General features: G+C 41.0%; 1 protein-coding gene across 1 annotated transcript; it reads left to right on the top strand.

Annotated features, from left to right (window-relative positions):
• The first annotated feature begins 10149 nt into the window (after window positions 1-10149).
• On the top strand, window positions 10150-18136 carry SLC24A5 (solute carrier family 24 member 5). The gene is made up of 9 exons (XM_063412187.1): window positions 10150-10333; window positions 10577-10756; window positions 11572-11655; window positions 11742-11845; window positions 12158-12258; window positions 13025-13308; window positions 14239-14445; window positions 17156-17257; window positions 17802-18136. Exons 1-9 carry the CDS (start codon window positions 10255-10257, stop codon window positions 18122-18124), a joined length of 1464 nt encoding a protein of 487 aa, XP_063268257.1. The 5' UTR covers window positions 10150-10254; the 3' UTR covers window positions 18125-18136.
• The last annotated feature ends 278 nt before the right edge of the window (window positions 18137-18414 follow it).

The following is an 18414-nucleotide window of genomic DNA, read 5'->3' as shown; positions in this document are numbered from 1 at the left end:
AGGGGGCGGGCCTGCCACAATGGGCAATGCAAATCCAAGCACACCAGTGGATCCTCTTGCTCTGTATCAAGGACAGTAAGAGGCACCACGCTCTTACTAAAATCAAAAGTCAAACACCAGGAAGATACCAAGTCAGTGAGTGGATGAGTGAAAGTGGACACGTGGGGTTTTGTAGCTCTGCTTGTTCCTTACAGATTCTAAGCATATGGATTTACTTTGTTGTCTTCACAGTCCTGCCAGCACAAGAAGGCCAACAGACTAAGCTTTAAGCTATTTTGTTTCAGCATAGGTTCAGGAAATACCTTAGTAAGAGTATTGTCTGAGGTTTTTTTAAATTCCTTCTACAGCACTTTCCATTCCTTTTTAACAGCTATGGAATGACATTTTTCTCCCTCCTCCCATAGCACTCCAATACTATGGATCCTGCACTGATAGATCTTTAGGGCTGTATTTAGATCTGGATTTTCCAGACACTGGGACTTGTATTTCTGTCAGCCAAGAGTCAAAGTCTGCCTGGTCCCAGATCTGGGTGCAGGCACAGACAGATTTCTATTTTTTTAGTTCAGACAGGAAAATCTGTAATACTCCCAAATGCAGAGCTTTAACAAAGTGGGGGACGTGTGAGTGAGGAGAGAGGGGGAAGTGTTCTAAGTTTTGCTGGAAGTCAAAAGCAAGAACATTTTTGTTTGTGCAAGTTTGCAACTGTACTCTCTCTTCCCTAAGCTCTACATCTGCTCCAAGAGGACTGCCAAAGTACTTTAGAGCTACTGGATCTGATCTGTGGCTGCCTTTTAACATTTAGAACCTGGGAAGCTGGGAGTATGGTAAAGAGGGATGTAGGAATTTACTGAAACCTTTTAGAATGTTTAATAGTCCCTTTGTGGTTTGGTCAGAATTGGCACAAGTTTACAGCAGCAAGCTGATTGGCACAGAAATGGCCTCATGCCTCTAACAGATGCTAACAGCTCGCAAGAACAATTTTTTGCTGCAAACAAGGTCCTATCCATAGTTGTATTGCTCTAAACAGGGTGGAGAATAGAAACAGATTATTTTAAAAAATTTTAAAAAAATCAAAATATCTCAAATAATGAGAATAACTTAAATGCTCAACTCAGTTGCTGAAACACTAGTTATCTTCATCAGAAGTGGAACCTTAGAGTAATGAAAACACTGCAAGGCTAGCAGCCACAGCAGGACCTATTTCAGAGTAGCAGGGGGAAAGCTGTGGATACTCCTGAGCATCCAAAGGATCCACGATTAATATCCACTATTATGGAACCAGATTGGTGTTTATAACATTTTCAAATTCTTGGACAGCAGAAAATCCCATTAAGCAGATTCAGTATTCATTATCTCAGGGATGATTAAACTGAATTTTTTTTTTCAATCTTTTTTACATTGAATATTTATGTTTGCATAATTTTCTTTATTACTTCAATATTGAAAGACTATTTAAATTAGAAAGCACTTGAAAAAAATGCTACAGAATTTAAAGCCTAAAAATAATAATCAGTTTCCTCTAACTAGAAAATGCCAGTTTTGGTTCCAAGGCAAATTTACAGGAAAATCCAAGAACCCATCTAAAGCCATTCCTTATTCCAAGTGATTTTGACTTAGCTTCCATGGGCATAAACGACAGAAAATACAAGGCCTCACACAGTCTTAACCCAGCCCAAGTTCTTCAAACGCTACCAAAAAATCAAGAAGCATTTCCAGCTGAGAGTGTGGAGATAGTTCACAAAGCTGAAGCTCTCATGACTGTTCCTCTTCAAAGAAATGGGAAAAAGTAGTGGAGAAAAAAATGTCCATTTAACTACAAATTTCTCAGCGTGGCAGGTGAAATCCAGCAGCCACAGACTTAAGAAAGCAAAATATTAGCTCAACATTTCCAAAAACCTCCGAGCCAGCTGTTCTCATTCACATTGAGTGTGAAGAGGGTCAAGGGTGGGTATAACAGATAAGAGCTAAGGCATCTGAAAGCAGATCCACTGGATTCACATAGTTGTTACTACCAGAGTGTCTAGGCAGTTTCTAGCTGATTTGCTTATATCCCCACCATCATTTAGTCCCAGCTGGTGGCTTTCAGCCTGTTATGCTGAATCAGCTATTTATTCACGCAAACTCTGGCTGAGAAATCTTTGGCAATGGATGGGAACATCCAAAAATCATCCAGGAAAAGGTAAGTCACAGTTGTTTGTAAAAAACTATGAGTAAACTAGTCAGTACTGAAACAGCTTTCTTGGATAGCAGAAAGAACACCAGTGGGAGACCTGGCTGTCATTTCCATCCCCTGCTTACAAGGAAAATGGTCCAAGAAAGAAGTTACATAAACTTGCATATACTGTGCACATTGTTTCCATGGTTGTTGATTATGTTTATCAGTGACAAATTATTACAATGAAATAATGTTTCTGGTGGCCAGGGAGCAGATGCCTAAGCTAGAAGATTTTAGATTTCATGATACGTGAGAATATGAGATATCCATTTTAGCAACAGAAGGATATAGTAGTTGTATCCTGAGGGAAAAAGTTTCAGCTCTATCACAACATTTCTATCAGCAGAACATGATTCTTGTGAAAGATACAGTATTATCTATATATTTTGTGCTAGCAATTAAGGCATCAATATGTTCATCTTTTTAAGGTCTGATAGAAATTTAAGTTGCTTTAGAACATTGAAAACACTATGTTCCAGCATATACAGCAATGACAGAATTACTATTAAATGCATGAGGTTTTAAATATTCTCCATTTCACAGTTTTGTTTTTTTAAAAAAAGTTAAAATTAGAAAATGGAGCTTTTTAAAGTCAGCATTGTGGCAGAATCAGTGTTTACTCAGCAGAAGTTTATGTCAGCTTTACAGACACTCAGTCCTTTGACAAAACACAAACTGCATTACTGGTGGTATCTCATCAAGAAGCAGAGGGGGCCTGCACCAAAGCTCTCTAAAGAGACACACTCTCAGAGACTGCAACAATTCTATCTTTTAGTTGTCTGCACTGCTCAGTTTGAGCAGTAATAGCTCTGTCATCTCCTCTGCAGAAGCACAGAATTGATTTTGTTCCTTTATCCCCATGTAAAGATTACAGCATTTCCAGAGGAAAGGCAGGCACTTATGTACAACTTGTATATTAGTCTGGATATAATTTACATGAACTCTACCCAAAATATAAACTGCAAGAACTTATTTACCAAGAAGTTCCAGCTGAATTTCATCCAGTTTTCATAAACTCCTGGTTCACAGAGTTATCTATCTAGACCATCTTTTTGGCATATAGTCATTCATTTTTGATTCACCAGGTTTTTCTCTTCAGTTTGATGCCCCAAACATCCTCCTTCATTGCAGAACAAGCTGATGCTTTACTGTCCAGCCAGGTTGCAACAAAGGCCTCTGCCCCAGCTCCAGAGAAAACTGCTCTCCACTCTTCTCCTTCTCAGCAAAAGCACATCTAAAAAGCAACCAAGCTGATTTCTTCCCTGTCAGCCTCACCCCTAAGGCTGTACACGAGCAAAGGGAGAAAGAAAGAATTTACAGGACATCTCACAACACACACAAAGTAACAAATGTTTAGCACCACAGTTACTGGACCAAAAAGTGAAGGTCCTTTAAAATGGAAGAAGTCTCCCCTTGACTGATGCACAGTAACATAACCCAACACAGGCAAGTAGCATTTTGCAACACACTGTTCTGTAGCAATCCATTTCTGAAACAGAGAAACAACCTCAAATCAACAACATCTATTACATTTTAAATCATGTTAGTACATGCTGATGTCACCTGGTGAAACAACTTGGTGGCCTATTAGATAGAATTAAACGTGTCCCTTTTCTAGTACATCAATAATAATTATTTTGCTAATGTTTGTTCAGTTATAGGAATACACGAAAAGAAGCAATCACATTGGAGAAAACATGATTTGATGTTGTTTATACAGACACTTATGTACTGAGAATTTGTTTTATCTCCTGAGATATCGATGAGATTACAGAACTCGCAGGCAATAACCATAAGAATAATATTTTAATCATAAGAATAATAATTTCCAATTTATTTATGTAGAATATAAATTCCTAAGTACTTGCAAATTCAAGGTCAGCTGAAAGTTGCCAGAGCAGCTAGATTGTTTCATTAGCAATGCAATGAAAAACAGCAAAACATCAACAAACCCAGCAGATGCACTGAGACCACAGAGGATGTGACACACAGCCTTCAACACACATCTTGCTCTCCAAAATGCTTCAAGAGAGGTGCATTGAAAGGACAGCAGGTAGCAGATGAAGCCAAGCCTCAAGACAGCAAGACCAGGAACTGAAGTAAAAAATTTCAGAGCAAACACAGGCTTCAAAGAGTGAAAAAAACAAGTTTATACACCAGTGTATGTACGATTGGTTGAAGTGTTTATGTCAACAGGAAGAGGGAAGAAAGCAAGTGGAAGCAAAAGTCACTGAGAGACCAGAACTCCTTGGTGCACAAAAGTGGCAGAAAAGAGAAGCTTAGAAATTGCAGGCAAAGAAGTTGTTTTCTGCTCTGTTTCTCTTTTGTCCACAGAAACAAGACTATGAATAGTTGAGGGAGGGGAGGAAAACAAAACACCAATCAAGAGAAAACCCACCAAGGTGTTAGCAAAGAAATTCATGACTCACTCATTGCCAGTATCTGCTCCCATTTGTGTGTTGAGGTGCATTTACCTGACCCCTTGACATAACAGTGTAGAAATAGAAATGGATGTGTATTTGGGCTATTCATAAACTCCTGGAGGAATGGAACAGAGCAACCTGAAGTAATCACGGTGCAATATTGCTATTATCCATAGAATACCCCTCACAAGCCTCCTCATTTTGCTCCATTCTTTGGCCATCCTTCATTTAAACACACTTGAAGCAGGCTGGCTCTATTTGAAATCTTTTTAGATTGTATGCAATTTTTTGAGCTTCACAGACTTAAGATGTTCTAAAGGCACTATTGAGACACAAAACAAGAACTATACAAAGAAGCTTCTCTACAGCATTATTACTGGCTAGCAATAACCCTTGGTATATATACGTTTTTATATACAAGTGTAGCAAGTCTTTGTGGCAAGATTTTCTGTTGTGATCAATCTAGATCACCATCAGTTTCATACCACAAACACTGACATTCACAATACATTCCAATTGTCTTAATGAGATCTTCTAACCAAAGGAGAGCAGTCAACATGGAGGAGCACTCAAATAACACTGGAGAAGTTCTTACTAACTTAAATCTCAGAAATATTTCATCTGAGACATGTTTCATTTTCAGTTTGAGAGATTCCTTCCGTATCCTAAATAGATGAACAAACCACCTGGTGAGCAAGCTAAGACCATGAGAACTGCTGTGGAACTTCACCACATAGGCAGCCAATGAAGTGATGGAGGTCTTTGGGTCTCAAGATGGAAGGTGCAATTTTGTACACTTGAATTGCTGGGAAAATTTGAAGTCCCCAGGCACCAAAATGAACAGATTCAATTTTCTTCAACTAAAACTACTACACTCTCCTTTAAGCAGGCATTTTCTTGAACTTGAATTCACTTGAGAACCACCAAGCAAAAACATTCTGGTAAGGAGTTTTTTGCTTTTTTGATATTGTGGGTACCGGTAACATACACCTTTATCTGGCTGTGAGCCACACTGTCACAGGTGATGACTGTACCCCACAGCATACATTAAAAATATCCCACAACTGCAATCCTCACAGAAGGGCAGTCTTAACAGCTGAAAAGCTGGAAGCTCCCTGCATTTAGCTCACATATAATTAACACTGAAGTCTAATTATGGACCACCTAAAATCACAGAGTTCACAACTTCACAGCTTAGAGTCAACAGAAACTATTCATCACATGTGCAAGGTCAGAACACAAAGGCCAAGAGACCTAGAATAAATTTCACATCAGGCTGCACCAGCTACCACAAATCATTCCTCAGCTCAGCAGCTTTCCTGGTTGTCACCAGGGATTGCAGTTGAGTTGTATCTGCCAGTGGTCTTCAGAGATACTTCCAGCAAGAGCATTTGGATCTTGGAGATAAGGGTCAGAAATCAAATCCTTTCCTTTGACGTTGTTCTAAAGCCATGAATGAATCTATCACTCCTTTCTTAAGTCATAAGATTAGCCTGAAAATAATATTGTCATGTGCTTATTTCCCTCCAGCATTAGATGCTCAGATTCCCACTTTCAAGCTTTCTTTACAACTATTTATCTGAACAAAAAATAAAGTAAGCTCTGATTCTTGTGTGGCTAATGCACATCAAGCTGATGCTTTAAGAAAAACAGCAGCCATCATGAGAGTTGGCAACTCTCAAATTGGTGGTTATGAAGGAAAGAATATTAAACAGCTATCATCAATCTATCTAGACCCATGAAGTGAGCCATGAAATGCTGACAAAGGGGAATATCTGATCTGACAATGGCGGTATATTTATCTTTTAAATGAAGAATAATGGAGTTACACTGAAGAGACTCATTTTAACTTTGCAACAGTATTTATCTCATCACCTTAGGGTAGTACCTGAGCACCTCAGGGTAAGAGAATTTATTCTATCAGCTCTATTAAATGCCACTGTTTTACACTCCAGAGATGGCACAGGAGGTGCACAAACGGAAAAAAAGGAGTGGAAACTGACCTTCTGAACAGCCCTAGTGCAGCTTCCCATTGCAGCCGTAGGCCAGGCAGTCAGTGCCCTGTCCATCCTCAACTTCTTTTCTGCCAAACAGGGATAACACCAGATTATCACAACAATATTGAGAGATTTGGGGTGTGTTTTGAGGATGAAAATATCTCCACTTATTTTGTTCCCCAGCACAGTAGGCCTTGTGACTGGGAGCATAAGTGGTGTGTACATGCACAGGCTGTCACACACGGAAAGCACAGCTGTGCACAGGTTCTGTATCCTGGGCCAGGAACCATGACACGGACGGACAGCTAACACCGTGCTGTCCTTAGTTAGCTAACTAAGCTGCCCTCACACCAGCCCTAGGGCTGTCTGAGCTCCCTCATCCAAACCCAGACCAGAATATTTGTACACAGACCAAAGAAAAAAACCCCAAACAAATCCCAAAAACCAAAACCACAAGGCAAGGATGATGCAGACACTGATCTATTTTAATCACTGTGATTAAAACAGTAGGTTGCAGCTTGAGTTATAAGAAAGATTGGAAGTGTGTTTGTAATTAAGGAAGCCAGAGAAACTCAGGATTCCTCCACAGGTATGATCACCTATACCTAACATAACCACAGATTCCTTACAAGGATCTATACCACCCTTTCCCTCTCCCAAAAAGGCTACACCCCACACCACACAATAATACCTTTTTTTGTTGTTATTTTAAATTAGTCATAAATTCATCATAGCATCCCCATATCTCTTTTATTTAAGAACTGATCCTACCAACAAGCACTAATGCTCCCCTTAAGTTCTAATAAACTCACCTGCTTTTCCCCCTCACTATCCACGGTTTGTCTGCTCAAACTGTGAAAAAAGTAGAAAAAAAAATCTTTTGAACAATCCTAAGCAAACTCCCTGCTTAGAAAAACTCCTCGGTCTGGTACTGAACTCCCACTCTCCTTACAGGGAACGGAGTACCTGTTTTGTGGAGATACAACAGCTGATCCAAGTTAACATTTTCTCCCCCACCTGCCCCCTAGATTGCACACAGCTGGAGTCACACCTCAAGCTCCTTTGGCTCGGTTGGGCACGAACAGACTCCCTGTCCTCAGCTGGGGACATTCAGCTGCACTGCAGCCAGTTCACACCGGATTATGATCGCTGGGAACGGAGCTGCAGCTGCAGTAGTTTGATGCTCCCTTGCCCTTTCTGAGGGCTGTGATCAGGCAGCCATAGCAGCCTTTCAGCACGTCCCAGGTGGAGCATTAGTGTTTACAACCTGACTAGCAAACAGTCGCCCATCTCTCTCCTTCAGAAGCTCTGAAAAATTTATTTATTCGTTATTTTTACTATCAGAGAGTAGAACTTTACCCTAACAGCAGCCAAAAAATGCAGCAGCACGCATTGAATTTGCACTAATATTTGACCACCCTCAGCTTCACAGAGTGCTGTCTCTCACTGCAATAGCCCAGACCTGGCAGCCAGCACTGCTGAGGCCAGAGCCTCCTCTGGCCGCCCGTGTTTCGTGCTGGGTCACGCATGCAGACAGGCAGCACGTGGTTCCTCATGCTGGGACACCGGGGGCTCTTTTTTTCTGTTTGTTGCTCTCTCCAGGGGTGTTCTTGGCAAGGAGGGTGCAAGCGAAGCACCCTCACTCGAAGACTTCTCAGCAAACTAAGCAGACTTAAGCCCTCAGTAAAATCAAAGCTGTGGCTTTGCTCCAGCTGTGCATGGAGGGGGGATGCCTATAGAAAGGAATTAGAGCCTGAACACAGAGCAAAAGCAGAGCAGAGCAAAACCTTCAAATCCTGAAATCACATGACTGAGCTTTCCTAACCACGCAGCACACATGTTGCTGAACCAGAGAACTCATTCCCATCAGAACAGCAGGCTTGTAAGTTCTTTAAAGCAATTAATAAAAGAGAACACCGGCAAAAAATAGCTACTTTGGAATCAAGAAGCTGGTATTAGAAAACTGTGCTGGAGTTTTAAGAGTAAGCCAATGATACATTTCAAGGAAGAGAAGCAGTGGCAAGGAAGTCACCCTGGTAACAAAACCATTCCTATTGACCTATGTAAGGAAAGAGCCACCAGTAATTTAGACAGGGAATTTTGTACTGTTTTCTCCAGTGGAAATTTGGATTCAGAAGAAAATCCTTAAATATTTCCAAACCAAAATGATCTATTTTTTCCTATAAAGCAGAGAAGCAGCCTCTTCTCTGCTGCAGTCTGATTTTCAGAGAGCACACAGAACTCATTTGTGAAAGTTTGTTGACACCCCTAAAAATCTTGACTAATAAAATCATTCCTGCTCTAGTAAAAAGCATTCTGGGCCACAGAGAGATCAGAAATGGGCAACAGCAATTGCCGCAGAATTTGTTGTTCCAGGCAATTTCTCTCATTGTTCCTACTATAATAGTGGCTGTACGATTGTTTCATTCAACACAAAAGAAAAATACCCACTTTTCAGCTTATCTCCTGTATCCTAGAGCGGAGTTGATCACATGTTACCCAAACACCATGGATGCAAGGAACTTGAGGAGTTTAGAAGGATTAGATGCAATGAAGCAAAACAATCTGTTCCCATTTGAACTTCTTGCTCACAAATGTGAGCATCAACACTGCATCTCACAAACAAGTAATAAAACGGACACCCCAAAACTCCACATTTGGTATCACGGGGTTGCAAATGTTTCTGGAGACACGTCTGCAAGCGATACAAGGGAAACACCACTGTCTTCCTGAGAAACCAGAGACGGGGGAAGGGGCAGGGGTGATGACTTTATAAAGCTTAAAGGCTGCATTTTACTTTTTAATCTTCGGTTATACACATGACTCCATTGTGGAAAGTCACCAGACAAAGGAGTTCAGTGAACTGGGTCTGAAGGGAAGAACTGTGTGTGTGGGTGTCAGCTTAGCTCTTGCAAACCATTCACGTAACGGGCATGGCCCACACAGCCCGGCACAGAAATCCTGGGAATCGGTGCGAAGAAGCAGAAATTGTCACAGCAGAAAAAAGGTACTGAGGAGTAAGCTTAAATTCACCTTCTGCGTCCTGAAACACCACACAGGACCTGGGTATCGCGGTCAGCACCTTGCACCAAAGCCGAACTCGCCACGGCTCTCCCGCAAACACAAGGCAGGACGGGGCGAGGGCCGGAGCGCGGCTCCCTGTGGGCCCCGAGGACGCGACTCGAACTCGGAGGGGCTGCCCGCAGACCCCCGGCCCATGGCTGCCGGCGGCGGAGCGCTGAGAGGGGCGGTGGGACTCCTGCGGGATGGGCGGGCTGAGGGGCGGGGGAGGAAAGCGAGGGAGGAAAGCGAGGGGGGCGCGGCCCCACGCGATGCCCCCGCTCGGAGCCGTCCCCGCTCCCTCAGAGCCGCCCCTGTTCGGAGCCGCCCGCGCCCCTTCAGAGCCACCCCTGCTCGGAGCCGCCCCTGTTCGGAGCCGTCCCCGCTCCCTCAGAGCCGCCCCTGTTCGGAGCCGCCCGCGCCCCCTCAGAGCCGCCCCTGCTCGGAGCCGCCCGCGCCCCCTCAGAGCCGCCCCTGTTCGGAGCCGCCCCCGCTCGGAGCCGCCCCCGCTCCCTCAGAGCCGCCCGCGCTCGGAGCCGCCCGCGCTCAGGGCCGGGCGATGCGGGCGGGTGCGCTGGTGGTGCTGGCGGCGCTGGCGGCCTGGGGAGCGCGGGCGCAGCGCCGCGGGGACCCCGCGGGTACGGGGGGACCGTGAGGGACCGGGGACACCGGGGGGCACCGGGGTCCGCTCGGGCGCTGCACAGCCCGGCCCGCGGGCGTCTCTGCCCCGCCGCAGGTGTGCGGCGCTCTGGTGGCATCGCTGCAGCGGCCCTTGCTGTGCTAAAGAGTGAAATCCACCGCAGCTCGAGCCCGCAGACGTCCCGTGGTCTGAGGAATGGGAAGGTGTCAGCATGTGTAACACTTTTGCGCTCAATTTTCAGAAAACGGGACGCGTTGCGTCCTCTCGTCTTCATCGGAGTTTCCTGAAGGATTTTTCACACCGCAGGAGAGGAAGGATGGAGGAATCGTTATCTACTTCATAATTATACTGTACATGTTTTTGGCCGTGTCCATTGTGTGCGATGATTACTTCCTACCTTCCCTAGAGATCATCAGTGAATGTAAGTGACATCCTGATCTTTTTCCTGTAAAACTGAGCAGCTTGGCATAAAACTTTCCCTTTCCAAAAGCTTCAAAGTTAGAGTCCTCTGAAAGAAAACTGGACAAGTTTCACTTTCCATGCACAGACATATAATATTTGACACACAGGATAAATACTTTATTGAAAAAACCTACTGATTACACTGCACGGGTATTAATTTAATATTTGCTTTCTTTCTGCCTGGAGGAAAAATCTTAAGAATCCTCAGTATTAACTGAACTGACAATGTAACTTTGAGTTGCACAGTACTGTGTCCAGGTAACTGCTAGTAAAAGAAAACAAAAAAAGGAGGGATGATGATGTGTGAAACCAAAACTCTTCCTAGGGTTTGTTTTCCTGTGAAAGTAGTGACCAAGTATCAGGATGAGCTACTGCTAACACATTAAAGGTATGACACAGGAGGCACAGGAATTCTATGGTTACCACGGTTCTAAGAAATCTAATCAACCTGCAAGAATTCCCCTGGCTTCAGCAGACCACTGAAGTGAAGAGATGGTCTTGGCAGGGAGTTCAGCTTTTCACTGCCAAGAATTAACAAAATTCCCTAGGGAAACTCATCTCTGAACTGGAAAACCCTTTCCAAATGAGAACACTTAGAGCAAATGTAAGCTTAAACACTGCCTTAAGAGCTGGTGTTTTGTTCATTAATGGTAAGTAAGCATTTGTCAGACTTTTGCCATGGTCAGTCATACGTAATATATTAATGAGAGTAAAGGGTACAGGCTACTGAAGTATCAGGGGTTTTTTAAGCAATTCTTTTTGTTTTATCCTCAGGCCTTGGCCTCTCACAGGATGTTGCTGGAGCAACTTTTATGGCTGCTGGAAGCTCTGCACCAGAGCTTGTCACTGCTTTTCTAGGTAAGGGATGTGTTTTGACTCTTGTAACTTACAATTCTTTTCCTTGCATGCCAAACTGGAACATACCAGAGTCATTTTCCTTACAGGAGCTTTTGTGACAAAGGGAGATATTGGCGTCAGCACCATCCTTGGATCAGCAATATATAATCTTCTTGGTATTTCTGCAGCTTGTGGGCTGTTTTCCAGTGTGGTATGTATCACCTTTGATAGTTCTGCTCCTAAGAGCCAGTTATCCTTTCTCATTTGCCAACAAAAGCCAAGAGAGACATACTATGACAACTGCCAAGTTTATTATTTAGTAGCAAAACCAGCATGTAATCAGTTTTAAGATAACTTGCTATGAAAGTTTTTAAAAACACTAACTTGTTAAATATCATACTTAAGTCATTCCTAGGAATCTTTAATTTTTACATAATATAGAAACAACATATTGATGCAGCATTTACAGCACTTAGTGAAGTATTACAGAGAGGTTTAAGGAAAGTACATGACTGATCTGCAGGTCTCGAGGCTCTCCTGCTGGCCGCTGTTCAGAGACTGCCTGGCATACACCATCAGTGCAGCAGCCGTGCTTGCGATGATATCTGACAACAGAATTTACTGGTAAGAGCACAGGTAGTGTTCAATTCCTGTTGACTGGAGATTTGTGAGACTGTGTTTTGAAAAACAAATGAAAATCCCCAAGCCCCAAACTTCAAGTAGCCTGAACTGCCGTTCACTAACAGAAATAAACATCCTGTTGGCTTTAAAAAACTTAAAAAGTCACAATGCTTGTAAAGATTATTACCTAAACATTCAAACTCTGCATATTTATGAAGTTTGATCTGCATAGGTTTGCCTGTACAGACTTCACAATTTCTATCACAACTGTTCTGGCATAGCAATTAGTGTTCAGCATTTGCTCCTTTTGAGCCATTCCTTTCATAGCAGCATTGTCCAGAAAAATACTTCTCTGCCAGAAGGAGATCATGAGTTTCTGACATTTTAACTCCTCCATCAACACTGAAACTCCTGGTACCTCAACAAGACAGTCAGGTCCAGCATCAAGTCTCTTGAAGTTTGTAATTTAAGCATCACATGAAGACTCAGTTTTGCAAACATCAGGAAAATATTCAATCAGTAGGATCCCCTGAAAAAACATGCAGCTATACAATACACAAACAAGATTCTGCAGGGGAGGAGAGTTAATCAAACTGCTGAAAGACATGGGGACACTCACAAACTTCCGTGACAGTAGCCATACAACTGCAAATAGATGCTTTTGTGTGTTCTTCTTTTGCTATTCATGCAATTTTTCTCTCTCTCCTTATGCCAACAATCGGATTCTTTTATACTACACGTTATATAAAAAACTTGTTTTTCATTCTAGGTATGAAAGTGCATCCCTATTATTGATATATGGGTGTTATATTCTGGTACTATGTTTTGACATTAAAATCAACCAATACCTCATGAAAAAGTTCAGTCCCTGCTGTACGTGTTTCACAAAAGCTATGGAGGAGAACGCGGAGCAGCAGCCACTGGTTGGATGGAGGGACGAGAGTGGACCTCTCATTCGTCAGCAGTCACGAACAGACAGTGGAATTTTTCAAGATGAGCTGGACTACTCTCAACTTTCAACAAGCTTACACGGGCTCGATGAAATCTCTGAAGGTACAGGTGTTATTACAGCTGTCTCTTGCACTCTGCATGCCTGTCATCATCAATTCTGATCAAGAGCAGATTGTATTAAGATTTTGCTCACAAAAGAACTCCAGCCGAGTATTTAAGCAGCTCATGATTGTAACTTGGACTATAACATAGAGCAAAATCAGAGTGATGGTTCTCATATGAAGTTAGTTGCCAGAGGAATGCAAGGATAGTTGCTCATTTGTGTTGTAGTAGAACTTCTGTCCTGCTTGTGTGTATTTGAAACTTCCCAGTGACACTGTAAAGCACACTATCACCTGAAAGCCACACAGGTACTGGATTGATCTACACTGTTTCTTTATGACAGTGGCACGTTCATAGCCCAAAATATGCCTAATATCAGAAGGGAGAGCTGTGATGTGGCCACAGGCCATGTTTCCTCTTAGGCAAAAAACAGCAGTTGGTACTTACTCTTGGTAAATGTTACGGGTAAACCCTTATAAAGAAATCAATTTTTCAACCACCTTAGCTCTCCCCTGGTGATGTAGTAAAAAACAACTTAATCATAGAATACCAGGCTGGAAAGGGATCTCAAGGATCATCTGGTCCAACCTTTCCTGGCAAAAGCACGGTCCCAGATGGGCCAGCACCTGTTCAGCTGAATCTTAGAGGAGTCCAACACTGAGGAATCACCACTTCCTGGAGAGATTATTTTACTGGTAATTATTCTCAGTGTGAAAACATGTTTTTCTTGTGTGCAAGCATTATCTCCCCAGAACTAACTTGATTTCAGAATTTTGTCCAGAGATACACAGGTACTGGTAATACTACAGTTGAAACCTGAGAAGTATTTTTCACCTTTTTTCAGTACTCTCAAAAGTAGAAGACAGTAATGTACTACATGCTATGGATTCAAACCTTATGCTACAATTTAAGTTACTTTTTCTTCAACAGATCATCCAAATGTCTTCACCATGCCTGAAGCAGATATGAAGAGAATTTTGTGGGTGTTATCCCTTCCTATTATCACACTACTCTATTTGACTATACCAGATTGCAGAAGACAGTTTTGGAGGAACTGGTTCATGGTGACATTTTTCATTTCAGCAGCATGGATTTCTGCAATAACTTATGTTCTTGTATGGATGGTAACAATAGCAGGTGGGTACCTAAAGTGGTGTTGCTATATCAGTCAGGAATCACTGAAAAACTTGTGAGGTTTCCCTGTGAGGTTTCCCTTTAAAAGTCACTTTAGCAACTCAGACTGTGCTGTAAAAAAGCACAGCAAAGAAAAACAACAGAAACTTATGTTTAACTGCTTAGTTTGCCACCCTCTTCTATCCAATGATGGAACTTTAGAGTTCAGCTGCTTCACACTGCTCATCACCACATAAATGAGAACCTTATGTAGCTACAAAAAACCCCAGTCTGTTTTTAAAAACAGTTTCATTAAACTGCTTCATTAAGCAAAACAATTAGCAATAAACTTGTCATGCTGAAGGCTGACAAACATGAAATCCACTAAGACTGGAATCAGAGGTCAAAGTTTTTGGAAAAAAAATCAGTAATTTCTATACCTGTTTTTCATAAATGTTATAGCAAGAGATTTGGCATTAAATTAACTGCCAAAACTTCTCAAACGTGTTTATTAAACATTCTTAGAGTATGTATATGTGGACCTCTTAAAAATCTGCATCATAGGGTGGGGCAGTAAAAGAATTGCATTTAAATGAGAGAAGGGGTATGAACTTGTATGTAAAAACCTTCCCCTAAAAGTACTTGGAGGTATTAAAGGTCTCCTCATTTCATTTCTTTCTCCAGTCAGCTTGAAAGACATCCAGTTTAAGAACAAGCAGAAAACAAAACTAAAACTCTACAGAAATTTTTCAAAGCTTGCCATTTTCACATTATAGCTCATTAATCCTACTCAAGCATTCTACTAGGTCAGATATGAATAACTCCTTGTTCAGTGCAGAAACAGACCTACACATTCAGCAAACCTTTGAGAAATTACTAGTAGATCGCTGGCTATTATACCCACCATGTTAACCCCTTAGTTAAATAATCTTCCACTTGTACCTGAAGAGCAAGGATTCACTGTCTGGATGCTAGAAGCCTTTGAAACAGGATTCAAGTCAACATTATTGCTGTTCTACAAGACAAAGCATTAATTTGTATGAAAGCAGGTACAGTGGAGATTCAGAGTATATTAGTTCACTTTCTAGAGTCATCACAGGTAATACTGGGGTCTTTGGCCCACTACTTCTAGGTAAATTATTTTCTATTTACATGTCAAAACACTACAAGTTAAACACACAATATACTCAATTCCAGGCTCCCATGAAGGTTGACTCAAAGGTTCTATCATTGCATAATCAGCCTATCAGAATGTCACAAAGGTATCACAGCTGGGCACTAAACTGGAATGGTCAAGAACAAACCTAACTTAGTACATCTTTCTGTTGCTGCCAAAGAAAATTCAGCTACTTACAGCAACACGTTGCTACTGATACACAGCATTAACAAAAGTCTAGAAAAATAAGACTATTCTGTCTTTATGGTCACTTGCCAGAAAAAAAAATAAACCATTACACATTAAATAGAAGATAAATCTATCTAATAAAATTAGTTTCTCCTGAGTTTATATTCTGTCTTATAACCGTCAGAGGGCTAGAAACTAATGTTGGGTACATAAGGCTGGTTCCTTCATATTTCACCTTGGTTTGAACCATTATTTTCCAGCCTGGATAGTTTATAAAAACTGATTTGTTGGCCCCTCACCTTACAAATTTATTAGAAGTGATGGAAGGATAAAGAGAGTACAGATTCTGCAACAGGACCATGTTAGTCCTTCTGAAACCAGCAAAGAGTTTCAAACATAAATTTACTGGGCTGCTCTAGACTAAGCTGGTAAGCAATAGACAAGCATTGCTGACCTAGCTTAGCACAATTTAAACAAAATTCTCTTATAAAATATGACAAAATATTTCAAGGAAGAACTCAGACTTCAACAATAAAAAATATTAGGATACTTTTTAGTGAACAAAAAAGTTTTAAAAAAATTAATTACTTCATAGCTTGACTACAGGTATCAAATACTTCAGCATATTGATGCTTCTGAATGGTACAACTGCTAAACAGTTTTGAAGAATCCCTGCACTTAAGGTTAGAAATTAATATGGTTACAGGACATTTGGGACTAAGAAAAATAAAGATTAGGGAAAAATAAGCTGCCCTTCTAATAACAGTTTAAAACTTTTTTTTATTTAAATGAGTATTTCACTAAAGGAACTCACACTTCTAAAGGGTTACTTGTACTTACAAGTCATATAAAAATTCTGCACTTTGATTCTTCCAAATCACTTTCTAATTGGAGTGAAATGGTAAAGGCAGGTAGGTAGTTGAGACAGTATTCTCATAATATCTTAACGACTGTCCTCCCCAAGAAAATTCATGTGCTTTTTCCCCTTCCCCTGAGGGGATCAAAAAAAATTGTAAGAGTTATTGCTTCATAAGACTTTTTGAACACTCACAAGGAGATGCCCAGAACTCTAAGAGAGACTATTTTCTAGAAGTTGAGGGGAAAAAAGTAGTGATTTGTATTTAAACTTCTACTTTATCTGCAAGAAAAAAATTGTAATTGCTATTGTCTTAACTACTGCAGACCTGAAGAACAAGGAAAGGATATTTGTTACTCTTTGTTTTAACTGCTCTGTGGTTCAGTCATCTCACACATTAGCTGACACATTCCATTCGAAATTACTGTATGATTACTGACTTTTCTCCAGCAAAGAAAGTCCAAAGCACTTTCTTTGGATGAACCCTAACTAAAACCACACTTGCATTTTCTACTGTTATTTCTCAACTGCAGGTGAAACGCTGGGAATCCCAGAGTCAGTAATGGGTCTCACATTACTTGCAGCAGGAACAAGTGTACCAGATACAGTTGCAAGTGTGCTTGTGGCACGGAAAGGTAAAGATTTCAGTGTTTAGGTTCATGCCAATGGATGTGTTTAAAAGGTACTACAACAAGAAAGAATTCTAGTCAACATTTTGATAAATTCAAGGCGTAACCTCAAAATTTGTACTCCAGATTCTACAACTTAAGTTTACTAAAAATAAATAAATAGCTTACCTGAAAAAGCTGTGGCTCAAACATTTAAAAACTTCTCAGAGTATCTCAGAGAAGTATTCTGGATTGGTTTATTTGTTCATTAAGTATTACAGTTTTACTGCAGAACACAACTATAGGTCTCGGTATTTTAAACATAACTGGACTTTATAATAGCCTGTCTAGCTTAGTTTTAAGTGCAACTGTGCAGATGCTGGTGATTTAGGGAGACTATTGATGGTTGTGGTACCCATGTTGTGTAGATCATGACTATTGTTCTTCCAACGCAAAATCTGAACAGGGTGCTCTGTGAGAAACTGAGGGCTGGCAGTCTGTTCCTCCAAAACAGTTTGGCAATTTCATGCAATACAATTAAGCCAACTTATTTGTATTTCTTCTTTTACAGGAAATGGAGATATGGCCATGTCTAACATTGTAGGATCCAATGTATTTGATATGCTCTGTTTGGGAATACCCTGGTTTATAAAAACTGCCTTCATAACTACATCAGGACCCATAGAAGTGAGCAGCAGTGGTCTGACATACACAGCCATTTCTCTTATCTGTTCTGTTGGTTTTATTTTTCTGGCAGTTCACCTGAATGGCTGGAAAATAGATAAAAAACTGGGAATAATTTGTCTTGTCCTGTACTTAGTATTTACTGTATTATCAATTTTATATGAACTTGGCATCATAGGAAACAATCCTACAAGGGTCTGTGGTAACTAATTTTAATCAGTGATTATGCTGATGAAAAAAATAAAAGCAGGAGAAAAAGATCAGTTTCTTCATTTAGTCAAAATAAAATTAAAAAACCAACTCCAAACTCCCATTGGGCTCTAAATCTTATATACAGAACTAAGTCATGTCATTAAAGTAATATTAAGTCAAACAAAAACATCACAGCCTAATTGGAGCCCTTTCTTTTAGAGTCAAGAATTACAGTATGACTACAGCACACATATAAAACCAAAATTCTGAAAAAGACATCTACTTTTTACATTACAATGTTGATACAC

The sequence above is a fragment of the Prinia subflava genome, chromosome 15, assembly GCF_021018805.1.
Source record: "Prinia subflava isolate CZ2003 ecotype Zambia chromosome 15, Cam_Psub_1.2, whole genome shotgun sequence".
NCBI classification, from domain to species: Eukaryota; Metazoa; Chordata; class Aves; order Passeriformes; family Cisticolidae; genus Prinia; species Prinia subflava.
This window is presented reverse-complemented; position numbering and strand designations above follow the sequence as displayed.

Excerpts from the sequence above, each read along its gene's own strand:
- SLC24A5 (XM_063412187.1), top strand. The coding sequence starts at position 10,255 with ATGCGGGCGGGTGCGCTGGTGGTGCTGGCGGCGCTGGCGGCCTGGGGA. Across the intron at positions 11,656-11,741 it reads GCTTGTCACTGCTTTTCTAG|GAGCTTTTGTGACAAAGGGA; the intron begins GTAAGGGATGTG and ends TTTTCCTTACAG. Across the intron at positions 13,309-14,238 it reads GCTCGATGAAATCTCTGAAG|ATCATCCAAATGTCTTCACC; the intron begins GTACAGGTGTTA and ends TTTCTTCAACAG.